At 35.4% G+C, this 19,168-nt stretch overlaps 1 protein-coding gene across 5 annotated transcripts in view; it reads left to right on the top strand.

The window, feature by feature from the left end:
- Window positions 1-19,168, top strand: part of ADAMTS6 (ADAM metallopeptidase with thrombospondin type 1 motif 6) — a 312,212-nt gene that overhangs the window by 123,371 nt on the left and 169,673 nt on the right. For all 5 annotated transcript variants that reach the window (XR_007127597.1, XM_047730844.1, XM_047730845.1 and 2 more), the window contains one exon: window positions 16,528-16,571. Coding sequence is in view for 4 of the 5 variants with exons in the window: in XM_047730844.1 (XP_047586800.1) it covers window positions 16,528-16,571 (44 nt within the window). In the remaining variant the exon portion in view is untranslated. The remainder of the gene's footprint in view (window positions 1-16,527; window positions 16,572-19,168) is intronic.

Genomic DNA, 19,168 nt, shown 5'->3' with positions numbered 1-19,168 from the left:
TCATGATCTCAGGGTCCTGGGATCGAGGCCCGCATCGGGCTCTCTGCTCAGCGGGGAGCCTGCTTTCTCCTCTCTCTCTCTATGCCTGCCTCTCTGCATACTTGTGATCTCTCTCTCTGTTTCAAATAAATAAATAAAATCTTTAAAAAAAATGTAAAAGTTTTCAGTGCGTCATTTTTAACAAATGATAAGGGGACTGGACTATTTTTCAAAATGGGTAAGTTAAACTCTCACCCTGTGTCACTGCTTACTAGCCATATAGTCTTTGATAAATTATTTGACTTCTGTAAATCTGTTTGCTCAATCAGTGAATGAAAATAATACCTTTTTCACTTTCTACACTGTGCAGATTGTTGTGAAGTGTAAAGAGAAAATTCCTATGGGAACTATTAACAGTTTGCACAAATGACATATTTTGAGTCCTTTCTTTACTACTAACGGTATTTTAGGCTAACACATACCTTGTGAGTAACAACATAATGTTAAACTTGCTATTACTATGGAACTGATTATGAAATGCAAGGATATACTAGTATGGTAAGTTTCATTCAGTCAAGTGAAGATATAGGGAAGAATGGTATGGTAAAAATAAGCCTTGCATATTTGGAGAAGAATATAGGTTGGTGTGTGCCGTTAGTTCGTAGTGAGTGAGAAGGAATGTAGTACTGAGAGGCAAGGGGTGATCATTTAGAGCCATACAGGGAATGATGAGTAGTTTGGATTGAAATATGACATTCTTCAGTTGAGGATGACAGTGTTACTCTGCTTTTTAACTAGAAGAATCAAGATAAGAGATCTTAAGTTTCATATATGCAGGAGTGGATTATGAGAGAATGGCAATTATATATATGACTGGAGGTTTCTTGCACATATTTTAGGCTAAAAAACCCTGTATTAATGGCTCCCTATGATTATTGAATACTTTGTCATATTAAAATTTATTTGTATTTTTGTTGTCTATTCTGAATTTTTTTTTGGCCATGGATTGTGTTTTAATCAATTTGAGTAGAAAAAGGACTTTTTTTTTTTTTAAAGATTTTATTTCTTTATTTGACAGAGAGGGAGATCACAAGTAGGCAGAGTCAGGCAGAGAGAGAGGGGAAAACAGGCTCCCCATTGAGTAGAGAGCCCCATGCGGGGCTCCATCCCAGGACCCTGAGATTATGACCTGAGCCGAAGGCAGTGGCTTAATCCACTGAGCCACCCAGGCGCCCCAAAGGACTTTTTAAATTAAGTTTTAAAATTCCAGTATAGTAGGGCACCTGTGTGGTTCAGTGGGTTAGGCCTCTGCCTTCGGCTCAGGTCATGAACTCAGGGTCCTGGGATCGAGCCCTGCATCGGGCTCTCTGTTCAGCGGGGAGCCTGCTTCCCTCTCTCTCTCTCTGCCTGCCTCTCTGCCTACTTGTGATCTCTCTCTATCAAATAAATAAAATCTTAAAAAAAAAAATTCCATTATAGTTAACATATAGTGTTATATTAGTTCCAGGGGTACTATATAGTGATTCAACAATTCTATACATTACTCAGTGCTCATCATAAGTATATAGATCATGATTTTTTTAAAATTTTCTTTTTTTTTTAAGATTTTATTTATTTATTTGACAGAGAGATCACAAGTAGGCAGAGAGGCAGGCAGAGAGAGAGAAGAGGAAGCAGGCTCCCTGCTGAGCAGAGAGCCCGATGTGGGGCTTGATCCCAGGACTCTGAGATCATGACCTGAGGCGAAGGCAGCGGCCTAACACACTGAGCCACCTAGGCGCCCCTTTTTGTTAATTTTTCTAACACTAAAATAATGTATTATTATAATAGTAAGCCACAGGCTCTTGGACACCTCTTCCCAGCTGTTACTTCTGGGAGTTAGTGCTCTGTTTCTAAATGATATGATTTTACCACAACTTTTTGATTTGTTAATTTTAGACATTCTCTTTTATTTGTTTCTCTTATAGATAATAATTTTACTTTTTTAAAAAGATTTTATTTATTTGTCAGAGAGGGAAACATTGGGTGAGAGAGAGAGAGCACAAGCAGGGGGATTGGCAGGCGAGGGAAAAGCAGGCTTTCCGCTTAGCAAGAAGTCTGATGTCCATCCCAGGACACTGCGATCATGACCTGAGCTGAAGGCAGATGCTTAACTCACTGAGCCACCCAGGCATCCCAATTTTACTGATTTATACCACTGACTGGACACCTATCTTCCTAATATATTTAGTCATTTTTAATTCTTCTTTTGTTTACCATTTGAACTTTAAACAGTAAATTAACCTTTGTTCCTTGTTTTATCACTTATAAATGTCTTTTGTTGTTTACTTTGTAGGGGACAGTGTTAATGCTCACAAGCTATTTTTATAAGTTTGAAACAGCTTTGTTCAGATGGAGCATAGAACACCATGATTACTTTTCTTCTTCATGTCAATTAAGTAGTGATCCTTGTCTTCCATCTCTTAAGTGTACTTTCTCTATGTAATTCATGTCTGTGTGATAGCAATAGATGACTTGATGGATTTTATCTGGCTATCTTTGCTTCCATGTTAGTAAGTTTTTAAAATACCTAGCTCCTATGCAGTAGAAACCCAGGTCAGTTTAATTTTTTGTTGTTGTTGTTGTTATTTTATCTGACATAGCTCCACATGCAATAAGGTAATTACAAAAGTGCCTTTAAAAAAATATTTATCAGTAAACATATTCTAATAAGTCTTGTTCAGTTAATGACAGAATAGAAGGTCTCCATGGCAAGGTAACCCAAATAGTTATAGTATGTCCAAGCTTGTCATTGTTTTCTGTAAAAGAAACTCATCAATATATTGAGAAATTTTAAATTTTAAAGTCTCGGGGGTGCCTGGGTGGCATACTCGGTTAAGCATCTGACTTTGGCTCAGGTCATGATTTCAGGGTATCAGACTCTGTGCTCAGCAGGGAGTCTGCCTGTCCCTCTCCCTTTGCCCCTCCCCCTACTCATGCTCCCTCTCTCTCTCTCAAATAAATGAATAAAATCTTTAAAAAAATTTTAAAGTCTCTGAGACTTAATGAAGTTATGGAAGCATTTTTGTTTTACACACCTTCTATCCTCTAGTCCCTGAGACAGTTAGTGTTGGGCTGGGACCTGAAGGTGAGGGAACAAATGTAACAAGGTCTCCACAAGCATAGTTTTGTCAGAGGATGATGAATTCTGGCACTCAAAGTTTTTGAACACTTAAACCCCTCTTGTAGATAGGTAATGATTAAGTGTTGTAATATTCTTAGTAAATTAGTGGCAGTTGAAATTAGAAATGGGATAAGAGGCATCAGTGCCTTATATCATTGTAGATAGTAATGTTAGACTAAACTTAACAAATTAGAATATTGAATAGAAACTAGGATAATGAAATGTAACTGGGGACAAATATAAAGCATTATGGTTGGAGAGGAAAAATAGCATAAAATCCAGAAGATGGATAACAGTGTTTAAGTAAAGTTGGAAACTCTCTTAGTAGTAAAGGAATAACAAGATTAGCATGAGCTAACAATGTAGTGTTGTGATGAAAGCAAACACAATACAAGGTCACATAAATAAGAATGAAGAATGCAGGAAACTTGAGGTTATTATTCCATAGTACTTGCCACTGGTTAGGCCCTCATGAGAGCATTGTTTCTAGTTTTGGGCTCTACCACTAAGGAAGGACGTGGAGAACTTGGAGAAAGTTCAGGGGAGGACCACAAAGATGATTAAAGGGTTGAAAGAGAAACCGAAAAGAAAAATTTTTAAGTAGCAGGGATTATTATTATTCCAGAGAAGAGAAGATTTAGAGGTATTTAACTTATGCGTAAAGATGGAGACCAGATGTTCTCAATCTTCACTGAAGGTCAAACAAAAAGAAATCAATTTAACCTACAGAATGAAGGATTTGGATTAAATATGAACTTAACTTTACATTTAGAATGTTAGAATAAGTGACTATGGGACATGTGAAATTTTTTGTTACACTGTAGATCCTTACTGATGACATCAGACTGCTCACAGGGCATTTGAAGTATTTATTGTTCTAATAGCTCATTAGGTAAACCTGAATTTTTTTCTTTTTTTTTTCCTAACTAAGGAAAATCAACAGTTCATCAAGAAATTCTGACTTTATGATCAACCCTTATGGTAAATGTGTCTAGTTGACTTGACAGAAGTAATGTAATTTGAGTTATACTCAGTTCTGTTAATAAGACTGTAGTTTGGTGTTTCATTAAATCAGGATAGTCAATATGGCCTCTTTCCCTACTTTCTTGTTACTGTACCATGCATTAGAAGATAGAGGACAGCTGTTGTTTATTAATTGGTTTGATGGTAAAAATAAAAAAAGAGGGACGCCTGGGTGGCTCAGTTGGTTGAGCAGCTGCCTTTGGCTCAGGTCATGATCCCAGCATCCTGGGATCGAGTCCCACATCGGGCTCCTTGCTTGGCGGGGAGCCTGCTTCTCCCTCTGCCTCTGCCTGCCATTCTGTCTGCCTGTGCTCGCTCTCTCTCCCTCTCTCTCTGACAAATAAAATAAAAAAAAAAAAAAAACAAAACAAAATAAAAAAAGAGAAGTGATATTGAAGTTTTAAATATATTTTTATTTTAGATTTTTAACTTTTATATACACATATACAGAAGATAAAGTACTGTGGTGGTGTTTTTTCTAGGAGTAACCCTTTCATATGCATTTTTAAAATGTAGTCAAGCTTTCAAAATCAATGTTGTTAAATACTGTGTCTGACCATAAATAAACATTTTTTATCCCTGCAAATTGACAACCAAAGTACTGCCTAACAGAACTAGACTATTGGTTGCTTGTGGCTGAATTAAAAGACACATATACTCACAATAGAAACATTTTTCTTCCTATTGAGCAATGTTTTGCATGTGTATTATGCTTTTCCTTTTTTGCTTTAAATAGCTTCTTTGGTTTTGAGGTTTTTGAGGAAGGAGACAAAATAAGCTGTGTACTTTATTTTGAGGCAAGGAGCTGTTGTGGTCTACCATGTTCTGTAAAACTAAAAAGATGCTGTAGTAAAAAATTTAGAAAGAAAATAAATTTAGATGTAGTAAAGGGTGTAACATTATTTGTATAAACTGGCCTTGCCTTTTAAATATTATAAAATTGACTGATAATTTTTCATTGTTTATAAAGCATTTCCATTATATGTTGATGTCAAATATAATTTTTTCTTAATACTAGAAGAATTTGTATTTTTATGTTGATATCAAATATAATTTTTTCTCAAAACTAGAGGAACTTGTATTTTTTATAAGGAGGTAGTTTGTTTTCTAAACAAAGAGCACCCTGTTAATGCAAGCTGGTGCAACCACTCTGGAAAACAGCATGGAGGTTCCTCAAAAAGTTGAAAATAGAGCTACCCTATGACCCAGCAATTGCACTAGTGGGTATTTACCCTAAAGATACAAACGTAGTGATCTGAAGGGGCACGTGCACCCGAATGTTTATAGCAGCAATGTCCACAATAGCCAAACTGTGGAAAGAACCTAGATGTCCATCAACAGATGAATGGATAAAGAAGATGTGGTATATATATACAATGGAATACTATGCAGCCATCAAAAGAAATGAAATCTTGCCATTTGCGATGACATGGATGGAACTAGAGGGTATTATGCTGAGCAAAATAAGTCAATCAGAGAAAGACAACGATCATATGATCTCCCTGATATGAGGAAGTGGAGATGCAATGTGGGGGTTTGGGAGGGTAGGAAAAGAATAAATGAAACAAGATGGGATCGGGAGGGAGACAAACCATAAGAGACAATCTCACAAAACAAACAGGGTTGCTGGGGGGAAGGGGATAGAGAGAGGGTGGTGGGGTTATGGACATTGGGGAGGGTATGTGCTATGGTGAGTGCTGTGAAGTGTGTAAACCTGGCGATTCACAGACCTGTACCCCTGGGGCTAATAATACGTTATATGTTTATTTAAAAAAAAAAAAAAGAGCACCCTGTTACTTTATTTTTTAGAAAACCAGCTATTTTTATTCAAAAATTTTATCCATTTTGTTCTAGGTGCTGTAATGGTTGCAAATATTTTAATATTAAAAATATATGCTGTGTTTCTTCATGCAGCTACAAAGAAATATTGGGATTCTTGTTATTTACTCCCTACAAAAGACAGTTATCTTTCAGGGTGGTATTTATTAATGAGGTAAATTTAGTTTACTCTGGAATTAATTGATTGATCAGTCCATTTTATATTATGTACAATATAAGGCCAGTTTATACAAATAACTTTTACCTCCTTTACTGCATCTGGAATGGTGTTCAAAATATATTGGTAATTAAAAGGCAGGATTCCAAAAATGTAACATGCCACTTTTGTGAATGTGTAAAAATATAATAACAATTTATTCATCATAAATAAATATATCATGATTTCATGACAAGACAATCAAAGAGAGAAAGTCAGTTAATCAAAAATGGAATATTATTGAGATAGTAATGAGAAAAGGCCCAGAAGACAATTATGATAATCCATTGAATTGAGACTATACATGATTACAAAGGAGTGAGAATCCTGTCCTGGCAGGTTTTAATAGTTTAGATATGAAAATCTCGATCTTGTCAGCTAGATCATTTTGCAATGGCTTGGGGACAATTTTGCAAAAGCAAAAGGCATTCACAGTTAGTCATCTCTGTGGTTCCCCATGGAAACACCCTATTAGAATGAATGGAAAACTCATATTCTAATGTAAATAGCCAGAAACATTTTCTTAAACTAATGGTAAATCTTTAATTGTTCCATGAGCAAAAACGGTGGTATCCTCTAACTTATCATAGAAATTAGTAGCTAAAATTACCTAATATTTATTAGGCAAATAACCCTGGCACATCTTTGAGAAATACTGTGTAAGATGTTCACATAAAAATAATAACAATAAATATGTCACTTAATCAAATAGTATACATATTACTGGTCTTAGGTTTTAGGCATTCAGAAATATCAGCAAGTAACTTTCTTGAGATATTTCATGTCATTTAGATAAAGAGACAAATATTATCAAAGATATAACCTGTGAAACGAGGTACATAAACCAAATTATCTGTTTATTTAAAGTGGTGTTATGGGGGCACCTGGCTGGCTCAATCCATAGAGCATGCAACTCTTGGGATTGTGTGTTCAAGCCCCACAAACTCTTGGGATTGTGTGTTCAAGCCCCACACTGTGTGTAGAGCATACTTAAAAAAAACAAAAATAAAAATTTAGTGGTAGTATGGACTGAATGTTTGTGTTCCCCTAAAGTTCATATGCTGAAACCTTAACCCTCAATGTGATGTTTTTAGGAGGTGGGCCTTTACTAGGGAATTAGATTTTAATGAGATCATGACAGTGGAACCCACATGGTGAGATTAGAGTGCTTATAAAAAGAGGGTAAGACCTGGGTGCCTGTGTGGCTCAGTGGGTTAAATCCTCTGCCTTCGGCTCAGGTCATGATCCCAGGGTCCTGGGATCTGGGCTCTCTGTTCAGCAGGGAGCTTGCTCCCTCCTCTGTCTCTCTGCCTGCCTGTCTGCCTACTTGTGATCTCTCTCTGCCAAATAAATAAATAAAATCTTAAAAAAAAGGTGGGGGTAAGACCAGAGACCTCTCTTTCTCCACCAGGTGAGGATATGGCGAGAAAGTAGCTGTCTGAAAGTTAGGAAGAGAGTTCTCACCAGGCACCACATCTGCCAGCATCCAGATCTATGAGAAATAAACACTTGCTGTCTAAGCCATCTAGTCTATGCTGTTTTGTTTTAGCAGCCCAAGGTAACTATTTCAGTAATTGGTACTGAGAAGTGGGGTGCTGCTGTAACAAATACCTAAAAATGTGGAAGCTTTAGAGTTAGGTAATGAGTAGTTGCAGTGCATGATAAAAGAAACCAAGATTGCCATGAAGGGACTTTTAAAGGCAATTCTGGTGAGAATTCTGGAAGAAGTGAAGAGAGTTGTAAAGGAAGCTTTCATCCTCGAGAATGCACAAATAATTATGAGCAGACTCTTGGTAGAAATGTGAATAATGAAGGCCATTTTGGTGATGTCTGGGTCAGAAATGAGGCATATGTTATTAGATAATGGAACAAAGGTGATCCTTGTTATCAAGTAGTAAAGAACTTAGCTGAATTATGTTCATGTTCTAGTGTTTTGTGAAAGGTGGGACTTGTGGATGATGACATTGGGTATTTAGCTAAGGAGGTGTCTGATCAGAGTACTCAAAGAGTAGGTTTGTTCTTCCTAAATGTTTATAGTAAAATGCAAAAAGAAAAGTGAATTAAAGAAGGACTTGCTAAGCAAAAAGGACCTGGGACCTAAAGATTTGGAAATTTTTCAGCCTGTGCCTAATGCACAAATTGAGTAAGCATGTTGAGAAGAAAACACTAAGGTATGGCTTACTGACCATTTGATAAGGAGGTTAGTGTGGCTGTGAGTGATCATCTCTCTCAACAGAGTAATCATCCATCTCAACAGAGATAGCAATAGAGATGCAATTACACCAGGAAAAACACTGCCAGCTGGGACTAAAGGAAACTGAGAAAATATGACAGAACAAAAGAAAGCTGTGAACATGTATTACTTATTCTTCAAGAAAAGGGTGGAAGGACCCCAAAGGCATTTCAGATATCATTTGGGCTGGTGCTCGTACCACAGCATAGCTTAGGTGGCAAGACTGCCTCCATCTTGGTTTCAAAATTCAGGAGCATTTACCTGCAGAGCTGCATAGGAAGGCCTTCATAGAGAGCAGATTGGGTGGTGGTCTTACAGAGAGACTTGTGAGCAGCACAAGCAGTGTGAGCAGCACGCTGTTAAGCTGAAGGGGTGGGGCCATGGATGTGAAACCAGGGATGCTGCCACCACCCCACTGGGTCCAGAGAGCAGATCTCAAGGCTTAATTATTCTCAAGCCTTAAGTCTAATGCTACTTTCTATGGTAAGTTTTGGAACTCTACTTTGAATCTTACTTGGGACCCATTACCTCTTTCTTTCTTCTGATTTCTTCCTTTTGGAATGGGAACATCATTCCTATGACTATCCCACCATTATGTTTTGGCAACATGTAGCTTTTCTGATTTCACAAATTCATAGCTGAAAAGGAGTTTTGCCTCGGAATGAAGTGTACCTAGTCTCTCACCCATATCTGATTTAGATGATAGATGAAAGTCTGGACTTTAGAGTTAATGTGAAATGAGTTAAGACTTTGGGCCTGTTGAGATGAAATGAATGTATTTTTTTATGTGAGAAAGTAATGAATTTGCAGCGTGTGGTAGGGATAAAATGTTATGAACTGAATGTTTTCCCTCCTGCTAAATTCTAGTGTTAATGTCTTAATCCCCAGTGTGTTGGTATTTGGAGTGGGGCCTTTCAGAGGTAATTGGGTTGAGATGAAGTTATGAGGGTGGGCACCTCATGATGGAATTAGTGCCCTTATTATAAGAGGAAGAGACAACAGAGCTTTTTTTGTCTTCATGAGCAAGCACCAGTGAGCGGCCTTATGAGCACCAAGGAAAGGGTCTAGTCTCTACAAGCTAGGAAACGGGGTCTCACCAAACACCCAAATTGCTGGCACCTTGATCTTAGACTTCCCAGCCTCCAAAACTGTGAGAAATAAGTGTCTGTCATTTAAGCCATCTAGTCCATGGTATTCTGTAATAGCAGCCTAAAACTAGGATGAGTAGTCTTAAAATATTTTTGATTTATCATAAAGAGTGTTACACATTCTTGCCTATATTGAGTTAAAATCATGTTTTCTCCTCATTATTTTACTACAGTTGTCTTTGTACTGCAGTCAGTTTTTTTTTTTACTGTACAAAAAACATTTGCTTTTATTTAGTTTAAATTATTTAAATATGTAGCGTCTTTGAGAAAAGGAAGTACATACATTAAAAATAGTACTTAGGCTAATCCCAATGGGATGGAGGACTATTTACATGATTATATTACAATAGTAATCATCACAGTCCTATAATGTGTCCCATTCATTTCTTTTTTTTTTAATTAATTTTTTATTTTTTCAGCATAACAGTATTCATTATTTTTGCACCACACCCAGTGCTCCATGCAATCCGTGCCCTCTACCATACCCACCACCTGGTGCCCCCAACCTCCCACCCCCCACCCCTTCAAAATTCTCAGATCGTTTTATAATGCTAGTCCATTGGTGCATGTAAAGAAAGCAGGGTAGTGCTGTATCGTTATCATTTGACCTTGGCCACTATACTTAGAACTAAATGAAACAGCATGGTACATAGGACATTTTATTTGGAAATAAGTCCATGGCTCTGTGTTAAACAAATGAGTCTCAGAGTTTAGATTTTGATTCATTCCATTTTCAAACCTAAATCATTGAAAGGAATGCTTCTTTGCAATGAGTGTTTCTCTTACATAAGAATGGAATGTAGTTTTTGGAAAAAGGTTTTAAGAACTCATCCAGGTATTTCATCACTGTAAGGTAGTGCTATACTTTGCAGACCTTAAAATGGAACTTAACCATATGTTTTGGTCAATTTCTTCTGATAGCCATGCCTGGTCAAAAGTTACTAGGAAATTGAAGAGTTGAAAGTATCTGCAGCAGAAAAGTATACCAGTGTTACAGTAACAGATATTTAGCCAACCTCTCTGGTGTTGGTCTTGCTCAATCAGTCCTCCCTTATGAACATAGGTTATGGAAATGACAATGTATGCATTCAATTCCTCATCCAAAAGCAGAACGTTGCTTTCCTTCAGGTACCTGGCTTTTTGTAGACCTCTCCTAAAATCAAGTTTCTTAGTTCTTTTTCATCTTCCCTGAGAACTTTATTATTCTTTCATGAGAAGGAAACAAGTGCCCAATGATATTTTTCTATCCGAATTCAGAATCTGGAGAACATTTTCTAATTATATTTTGGCTTTCTAGTCCCTTTTTAGAACTCCACTGTAATTCTTAGACTCACCTGTAAGTTTAGGGGCTCCTGCTGTAACTTTGTTGGTCAAGATTTGGTAAAGATTGATTTGTTTAAAGGGTGCTGAGAGCTGAGAGTAGGCAATTAGGAACTCCTTTTCTTTTCCTCAACCCCTCATTTCTTCATTTTGTATGGCAAGCTGACTTAAAAAGCACTCCAGTTACATCTTTGTGATAAAACAGATTCCTTCCGTTGTTTGTAGTTTTTCCTGAGGTGACTCAAGTTTGGAGGAAAATAAGGCAAAACCATAGCATGTCAGAGAAGAGTTGATAAGATACAGAGTTAATGTGATACAAGATAAAAATGAGACATTCAGGAGAAAGAAAGGGGTGGAGGGAAAAGTTTGTGAGAATTACCATTACATAGTGTTGAAAATGATGTTTAAAGATAAGATTTGGGGAGAAGGAAATAAGCTGGTTCATACTTGGCCTAATTTGAAAAATCATAGTTTAAGTATAGTATGGCTTAGATTAGATAACTTTCCAAGATTCTTTTCATCTATAGAAATGTGAGACTGATAGTAGAGTAGGTTGTAGGAAAGGAAAGAATCGGAAATTTATACATGAAAAAGAAGGAAAAAGAGTGAATGGGTGGAATAAGAAATAACACACACAGAAGAAATTTAAAAAGGTAATGTAGAAGAATCATAAGTTTATAAAAATATGAAAGTAACTGAAATAATACAATTTTCAACTTTCTTTTTAATGTCTCAAATGATTAACTTGAACTTATGCTAAACATTTTGTTATGAACAGGTAACACAATGTAGAGCAAACACATACATCAAGGTATAGAAAAGATTTATATTAATCAATTCTACATAGAAATGGAAATTCAATATAGTTAAGGAATTTTACCTTGAGTGGAAACTTAGGTCTTTTATTTTAGTTTTTTATCATTTTCTAAGATTTTATTCATTTATTTTTTTGAGAGAGCACATGCAAGTGAGCTGGGTGGTGGGGGAGGAGCAGAAGGGGAAGGTGAGGGAGAAGCAGATTCTGTGCTGAGCAAGGAGCCTGATACAGTGTTCTATCTCCCCACCCATGAGATAATGACCTGAGATGAAATAAAAAGTCAGACGCTTAACTGACTGAGCCACCCAGGTGCACCTCAGAAACTTAGGTCTTTTATTTTATTTTATTTTTTTAGAGATTTTATTTATTTATTTGACAGAGAGAGACACAGCGAGAGAGGGAACACTAGCAGGGGAAATGAGAGAGGGAGAAGCAGGCTTCCCGCTGAGCAAGAAGCCTGATGTGGGCTGGATCCCAGGATGCTGGGATCATGACCTGAGCAGAAGGTCTGGTGCCCCAGAAACTTTTAGATTTATCATTCCTGATTTTGAAATAAAAACAATTTGATTCTATATTATATAATTCGTGGCTAAAACTGTGTACTGTTTTTAATCTATGGCTGAAGTCTTCCTTTTGCTCATAATTATAATAATAACCTAAAGAAGAGACATCTTTAAAAAGTATGTATCATGGTGGATATAGCAACATATAAGTTATTTTTTTTATTACTATATCACCTCTTCCCTTCTTCAGTCAGGGTTTCTATTGTTTCAAACTTGACTTAAGTTAATATAGTCAGGCAAACTTTGGGTTTGGTGAGAGAGTGTTGTTATCAGTTATAACGAAGGGAAGTTTTAGATCAAATACAACTAAGCATACGAATACTTATTAAACAAACAAGGAGTTACAAAATAGTTGATACTTCTGTTTTATAAGCTTCATTACATTCCAGCTGTTATTTAGGATTCTTTGATAGCACTTTGAATGAAAAATGCATTCGTATATAAAATATGAAAATTCACTCATATATAAAATATGAAATATGAAATACAAAAATGTGCTTATTTATAAAATATAAACATATTTTAGGGACAAGAATTCTACTACCCTTATATTTGTCATCTGGCACCATAATCCTTCAAAGCAGTGAGTGCACACACAACACCAATTTCAGATGCTTTATATAATTGTACAACTTACAAAGTTTGTTGCATTCTTGTACGTGTTCATGAAGATGGAGTAGTGTTTCTGAAAATATCAAATCTACAGATTTGAAACACCACTAATCTTTTTTCTTCATTGAAAAACGTCTTTTTCAACATTTAAATAATATTCATGAAATTTATTTTCAATTATCTCTTGTGTTGCTCATTAGAGACAGGCAAAACTGAAACACCTTCTGATTAAATGTTAGTTGTACAGAATTGTCTATAACAGAGTAAAAATCATTATTTAAAAAAAAAGATTTGTTTATCCCTTACAGAGAGAGAAGTGGGGGAGCAGAGGGAGAAGGAGAGAGAAAGAATTTCAAGCAGACTCCCTGCCATGTGTGGAGCCTGGTGTGGGCTCAATCACAGGATACTGCTATCATGACCTGAGCAGAAATCCAGAGTTGAATGCTTAACCGACCAAGCCACCCAGGCACCCCTAACAGAGTAAAAATCACTATAATCTCCCTACTCTCCCATTGTTTCTTTAGATACTCACTGTTACCCTCCCAGATTTTCATCTATATAGAAAATCAGTCTGTATATGCACTTATATAAATATTAAAAAAAAAAAAAGAGACTGTCCTAGTATGCAAACTACTTTTTTTTTTTCCCTACAGAAAAAAAAAAATCTGGTTTGGTATTCAAGGAACATAATAATCTATCCTCCCAACAAGAACTCTCTACACTCATTTTTCAGTGTTTTATCCTATACATACAATGTTTCAGCCTCTCTGGACTTCTCATAGTTCCCTGCATATGCCATGCTCTTTCCAGATTCTCTTCCTTTGATTATTCCATTCTTTATCTAGAATGCCTTTACTTTTCTTTTCCATATGGCTAAATATTTAAAATCTACTTGGTATTAATGGAAATACATAAATCATAATTACTCTTGGTGAATATAGACTAGGGAAGGATACAGTGTGAATTGAAGGCAAAAGCCACAGGGAACCGACATGTCTTTGTCCTGTTTAGTATCTTAGAGAGAATTCTATAGATATGTTAGAGGATTAGGAAAAGTTGAAGAAAAAGCAAATACAATGATCTTAGTCTAAGATGCTTTAGCTTGCATTATTTGTTGATGACTTCAGCTTTTATATAAATATTTTGAGCAGTCATGACAGTATAAAGTAATGTTCATCATGAGTATAACAAAAGGTGTATGTAAAATGAAAGCGATGAGAAAGGACTGCTATGGGGGGAATATAAGTTGTATTTGCCTGTTCAAAATTTTTGCCTAGTTTACCTCCTAAAATAATTTGGAAAATTGACACACAACTTTCACATTTTAAAGTTGCTATCAAAAACACTTTTTAAAATAAATTTAAATAGCTACAGAGATTATAGTTAAAAATATACATTGTATGTGTGTTTTAAATACATTTTCTCAAAACTTTGGTGTTGTCTATTTCCTTGAATCATGAAAAATGTCACCATATAATCCATGGGCTAAATCAACGCTTATTGCCAAACTACTTAGCCACGTCAGACTTGACAATCAATAACAAAACTGACTTCATTTTTTAGATCAAATAAACATATTAATACACTCCATGAAAACCATCTCACTTCTGAATTCTAATTGTGAGATAGCTGTATAGATTGATTTGTAAGCAGTCAAAAGGACTGACAGAAAGACAGTCTTGCCAGGATAAAATAAGCATCATCCCCTTTCATTTTTCTTGCTTTGTTCAAAAGGATTGACCCCAGGATCAATGCATTCTTGAATTATCTCTTTGCTTACATTCTGGAGACTTTTACACCCAGGAGGCAGTGCACCATAACAATGTTTGGGATGGGTGAGAAATAAGCTTTCTTTTTTGTAAAATAAAAAGAGGGCAGTTGTGAAAAGCAAAAGAGTAAAGGGAAGCTGGTGGCTTGCAAGTGCTTGCATTCTCAGGCAGATCAGTTTTAGGAAAAAGCATATATGGAATTTGAGAATTTGGATATAGATTCCATTTAGACATTTATATCTGCATTACCCATGAAAAGTCTGTTTACATTTTCCTGAGGTGGATTGTGTCTTCTTAACATTGTAGGCATTATACAGTATGAGTACAAGATAAATTGATTTTGTGACACCCATAATATATTTTCTGGTGGTTTGGTAAATATACCAAGTACCTTTTCTATCTCTTACATTCAAGAATGTACCAGGTATTGCTATTCTGTGGTTTACGAATTAAAAGCCAAGAGGGAGATGAGTATGTGAATGCTCAGAAGAGAAAGCTATGCAAGAGGAGAAATCCCTTTCCCCAAATGTAAAGTGTAAAAGATGAAGAGTTTGAAACTCTAAAAATAGGCAAAAGATATCTTCAGGGATTTTAATGAGATCAACAGTGCAGTGGTATGCTGGATGTGATATTTGTTTTCTGAAAATACATTTTGATCTGGTGAACAAGAATGGGATTAATTATTAATCCCTTCCCCAATGGACTAACCATTATTTATATACAATCAATGAACTTACAACTGGGATTTTCCTGTAGCATGTGAAATTTCATATTTTACCTGAAAAGCTCTTCACTTCTAGCATAAAACATAGCCAAATAAAAATGGTCAGACTTTTTAAATTTATTTTTTATTCTCACTTTAGAAAAGGAATGTTTTTTATTTTAAAGATTAGTTTACAAGAATATTATAAAAATGCTTAAACTAGATGTTCACATCAATATTGATTTAGCATTCTAAATGGAATATATTCTAAATATACAACATTACTTGTGGACTTCATCTTTTGTATTGAGTTGCAATGCAATATAACATAAGTTCAGCCAACATTAGGAAAGCTTCTGTTGAGCTAATTGTTTAGCTGTTTGCAGATTCTGTAAAAATATTTGTATTTTAGCTGTGCTAAATTTCTGGTATACAATGTGATACCAATTTTATTCCCATTCCTGTATTGTGCTAATTTTTTTTTTAAGATTTTATTTATTTATTTGACAGAGAGATCACAAGCAGGCAGAGAGGCAGGCAGAGAGAGAGGGAAGAGGAAGCAGGCTCCCTGCTGAGCAGAGAGCCCGATGCGGGGCTCGATTCCAGGACTCTGAGGTCATGACCTGAGCCGAAGGCAGCGGCCCAACCCACTGAGCCACCCACGCACCCCTTGTGCTAATTTTTTTAAACAAGAACCTGTGTTAAACTTGAAGGAACGCCAGATAGTGCTTATAGCTCAGAAATATAAAACACAGTCTGTGGTATAATAAAAAAAAATATTCCATCAAGTTCAGAGATTGGGGATAAAAAACTACCCATTTGCTTTTTTGTAGAAGCAGTAGCAATCTGTAGACAAGCTATTCTAGCTTCAAAACAGTATGGTAGATGGTTTTATGGAACTTGCAATTACAGAAATCCACTTTAACCTTTCTTTCTTACTGGCAGGTGTCCCATTGGCTTGCAGCCAGAGGCTGTGAGTGTAGTGCAGCCAGTGTGTCCCCCAGAGTGCTGAAAATGCCCACACTCCAGCTGGCTGCTCATAATTGCACTGATTGTGGTCTGACAACCCAGAGCTCTAAGAAAGAAATGTGATGAATATACGAAAATACTTTACAAATCTGATCAGATTACAAATTTCATCTCTCTTTTTTCTCCTCTATAGATATGATATCTGCACTTATAAAAATAAGCCCTGTGGAACATTGGGTAAGTTTTTTTATAAAGGGAGGACAGTTCAGATTGTCTTTTTGGTCCAGTGGCTTTAGTTTTTATCATCAATTTGGTCATTTTCCTTTCTGGCACATCTGAAATTACTCCTATAAATTGTTAAACCTGACCCATGTGGGTATGTCACTTACTAGGAAACAAGTAAAATGATGACTAAAAACAACTTAGAAGATGATTCTAAAATCTTCAAACAATAATGGTGAATCAAAAGTTACCAGTCTATAATGTATTTTCCAAAAATCTCAAGGAATTTGAGAGCAAATGAGAGCTTGCAACATCTTCAAATAATCAGGCTAGGAAAGGAAAGGGGGAAAATTGGGGGTATACTTAAAAGGGAGACATTGCGTTCTTAATATACCTTGGTACAATTTTCTGGAGCAAGTATATTCCTATAAATGAAGATATTGGCAATTTTCAGTATCTGAGCAACAATAAAAAAAAATTGTAAAATATTACAGCCAGCAGTAGAGAGAGAGGACAGGATTATCTTTCTTGTGCTTCCCAGATATTTGTTTTTTAAAAAGCATTTCTGCAGTATTCTAGAATTTAAAACATCACATTTTGTTGTAGAACATAACTTCATTCTGGTTAAAAGTTAACTGCAAAAAAAAAAAGTTAACTGCAAATACAAATGGGGGGAAATGATAGCTTTCAAGTAGACTAAATTGTTAAGCAACCAGAGTTATTTTTAAGAATGGGAGTTTTTTTTTCCTAAGGTAATTTTTTTAGTGTCATAGAGACTTGCTACAGACTCAAAAGTTAAGCACCTGAAGGTGAATTTTCTAGTTTCTCTATGACAAGTCTCAGTTTTCTTCTCTGTAAAGGAACAATTCTGAAATCTATTCCTATGCCCCTCATAAGAATTTTGGGAAGATCAAATTTAAGTAGAGGTGGGAGAAAAGGTGTTACCCAATTTCCTGGGGAAATTCAAAATGTCCTCTCTTTAGAGATTAAAATTTCTTTTGATTTTTATCTGCCTCTCCAGTCTTCTTCTATTCCATTTCCCTCAGGGTTTAAGTCTAAAGAAGAAATCCCAATTAGCCAACGATCAGTATTTAGGGTAGAGAAGTTTGCTGGTTAAAAAGTATAATGTAGAAAGAGCTTTCTCTGCTTAGAGATTTCAAATAAAAAAGATTTAGTTTTTTAGGCTAACAAGAGCAATACAATCCATTGGAAAGGACCCTGAAGTGGAAACTGGAAGCTAACAACTGGCTTTGACATTTTCAGTGCATTATCTTTCCCACTTTATTTAGGTCTTTGTTCCTCAATTCCTTATCTATGAAGTAAGAGAATATCTACCCTTATGTGACAGGGATATTGTAAAAATCACTTAAAGGAAAAAAAAATGAAGATGTTTAATAAAGAAGTACTTTAAAAATGTACTGGTATTATTATTTGTTGTGGAAATTATACTGTTTAACTTAACCTCTCTGTTATTTTTCAATATCTGTAAACATTTGCTAAGTGCTTGATCAACTTTAAATATAATAGACACTAAACTTCAAAGGAGGTATAAGCTAGAGTTTGTATTTTTCCTATATATAGATATTCTGAGGAAATACATATATATATATCTACCCATTCTATCCTGCTTTTTGAAGGTAGATTGTTTGCACTAAGATGTATTCTTCATTAGGACATTGGTAATAACACTGCCTGTACTTATGTTGTTATTTTTACCAAAGTAGATTCAAAATATGCTTCTACCCTACATCTTTCTTTCCCAAATATATTTCCCAATTTTTATAGCTTAATTTCCAAAATCAATACATTAATACTTTGATACATGTCAATGCATTTTCAAGCTCAGTATAAATTTTTTTTCAAATTATAAACCATTATAGATTATCTTTTATACTATCTCATGGTGAAAACTGAATGACTGAATATAGATACATGTGTTGACTTTCATATGTGAAAAATATATCATCAGTACAGAATTGGTCAGGTTTTTTTCTTTTTGGATGGTCATTCTGGCAACTTTCATGTTGGTTTTTATGCTAATACTTGCATATTATCTTGCTTAGTACCTATGATGACCAATTGTAACATGGCTAAGTAGATTTAAGGGTGCAAACTATGGCCATCAAACTGAGGAAATCTAAATGACCCAAATAGTAATCAAACCCCTATTAACACAATCACACGTAAGAACTTTGACAGCCTCAATTTTATAGGACTACAGAAAGTTGTAGGGGGTGTGAAAATAGATTAGCGTCTTAATTATTTTATTTCAGTAAACATTTAGCTCTGTATTTTTAACTAATAGTTATTTCCAAATACGTTCTTCCTGAAGTTGTTCTTTTAACAGAACAACTAAGTTAATTTTATATCAGATAGAGATGTAAATCTGTGCTTGCAAATATACCTTGGGGAGTCATTGAGAATTCTCTGTTAAAAATATTACCATATGGTATATACTAAACAGTCACAATAACAACAAACAAAAATTTAACCCATGGAATAATATATTTTGGGACATATAAGAAATGTTAATTTAACAATAATTACTCTCAGTAATTCTTTTTTAACCAAATTTCATAAAGCTCAAAACAGAAACAGTATTCAAACACTGT

This window comes from Lutra lutra, chromosome 5, assembly GCF_902655055.1.
Source record: "Lutra lutra chromosome 5, mLutLut1.2, whole genome shotgun sequence".
NCBI lineage: Eukaryota > Metazoa > Chordata > Mammalia > Carnivora > Mustelidae > Lutra > Lutra lutra.
The sequence above is the reverse complement of the archived record's forward strand: the minus strand, read 5'-3'. Positions and strand labels throughout refer to the sequence as shown.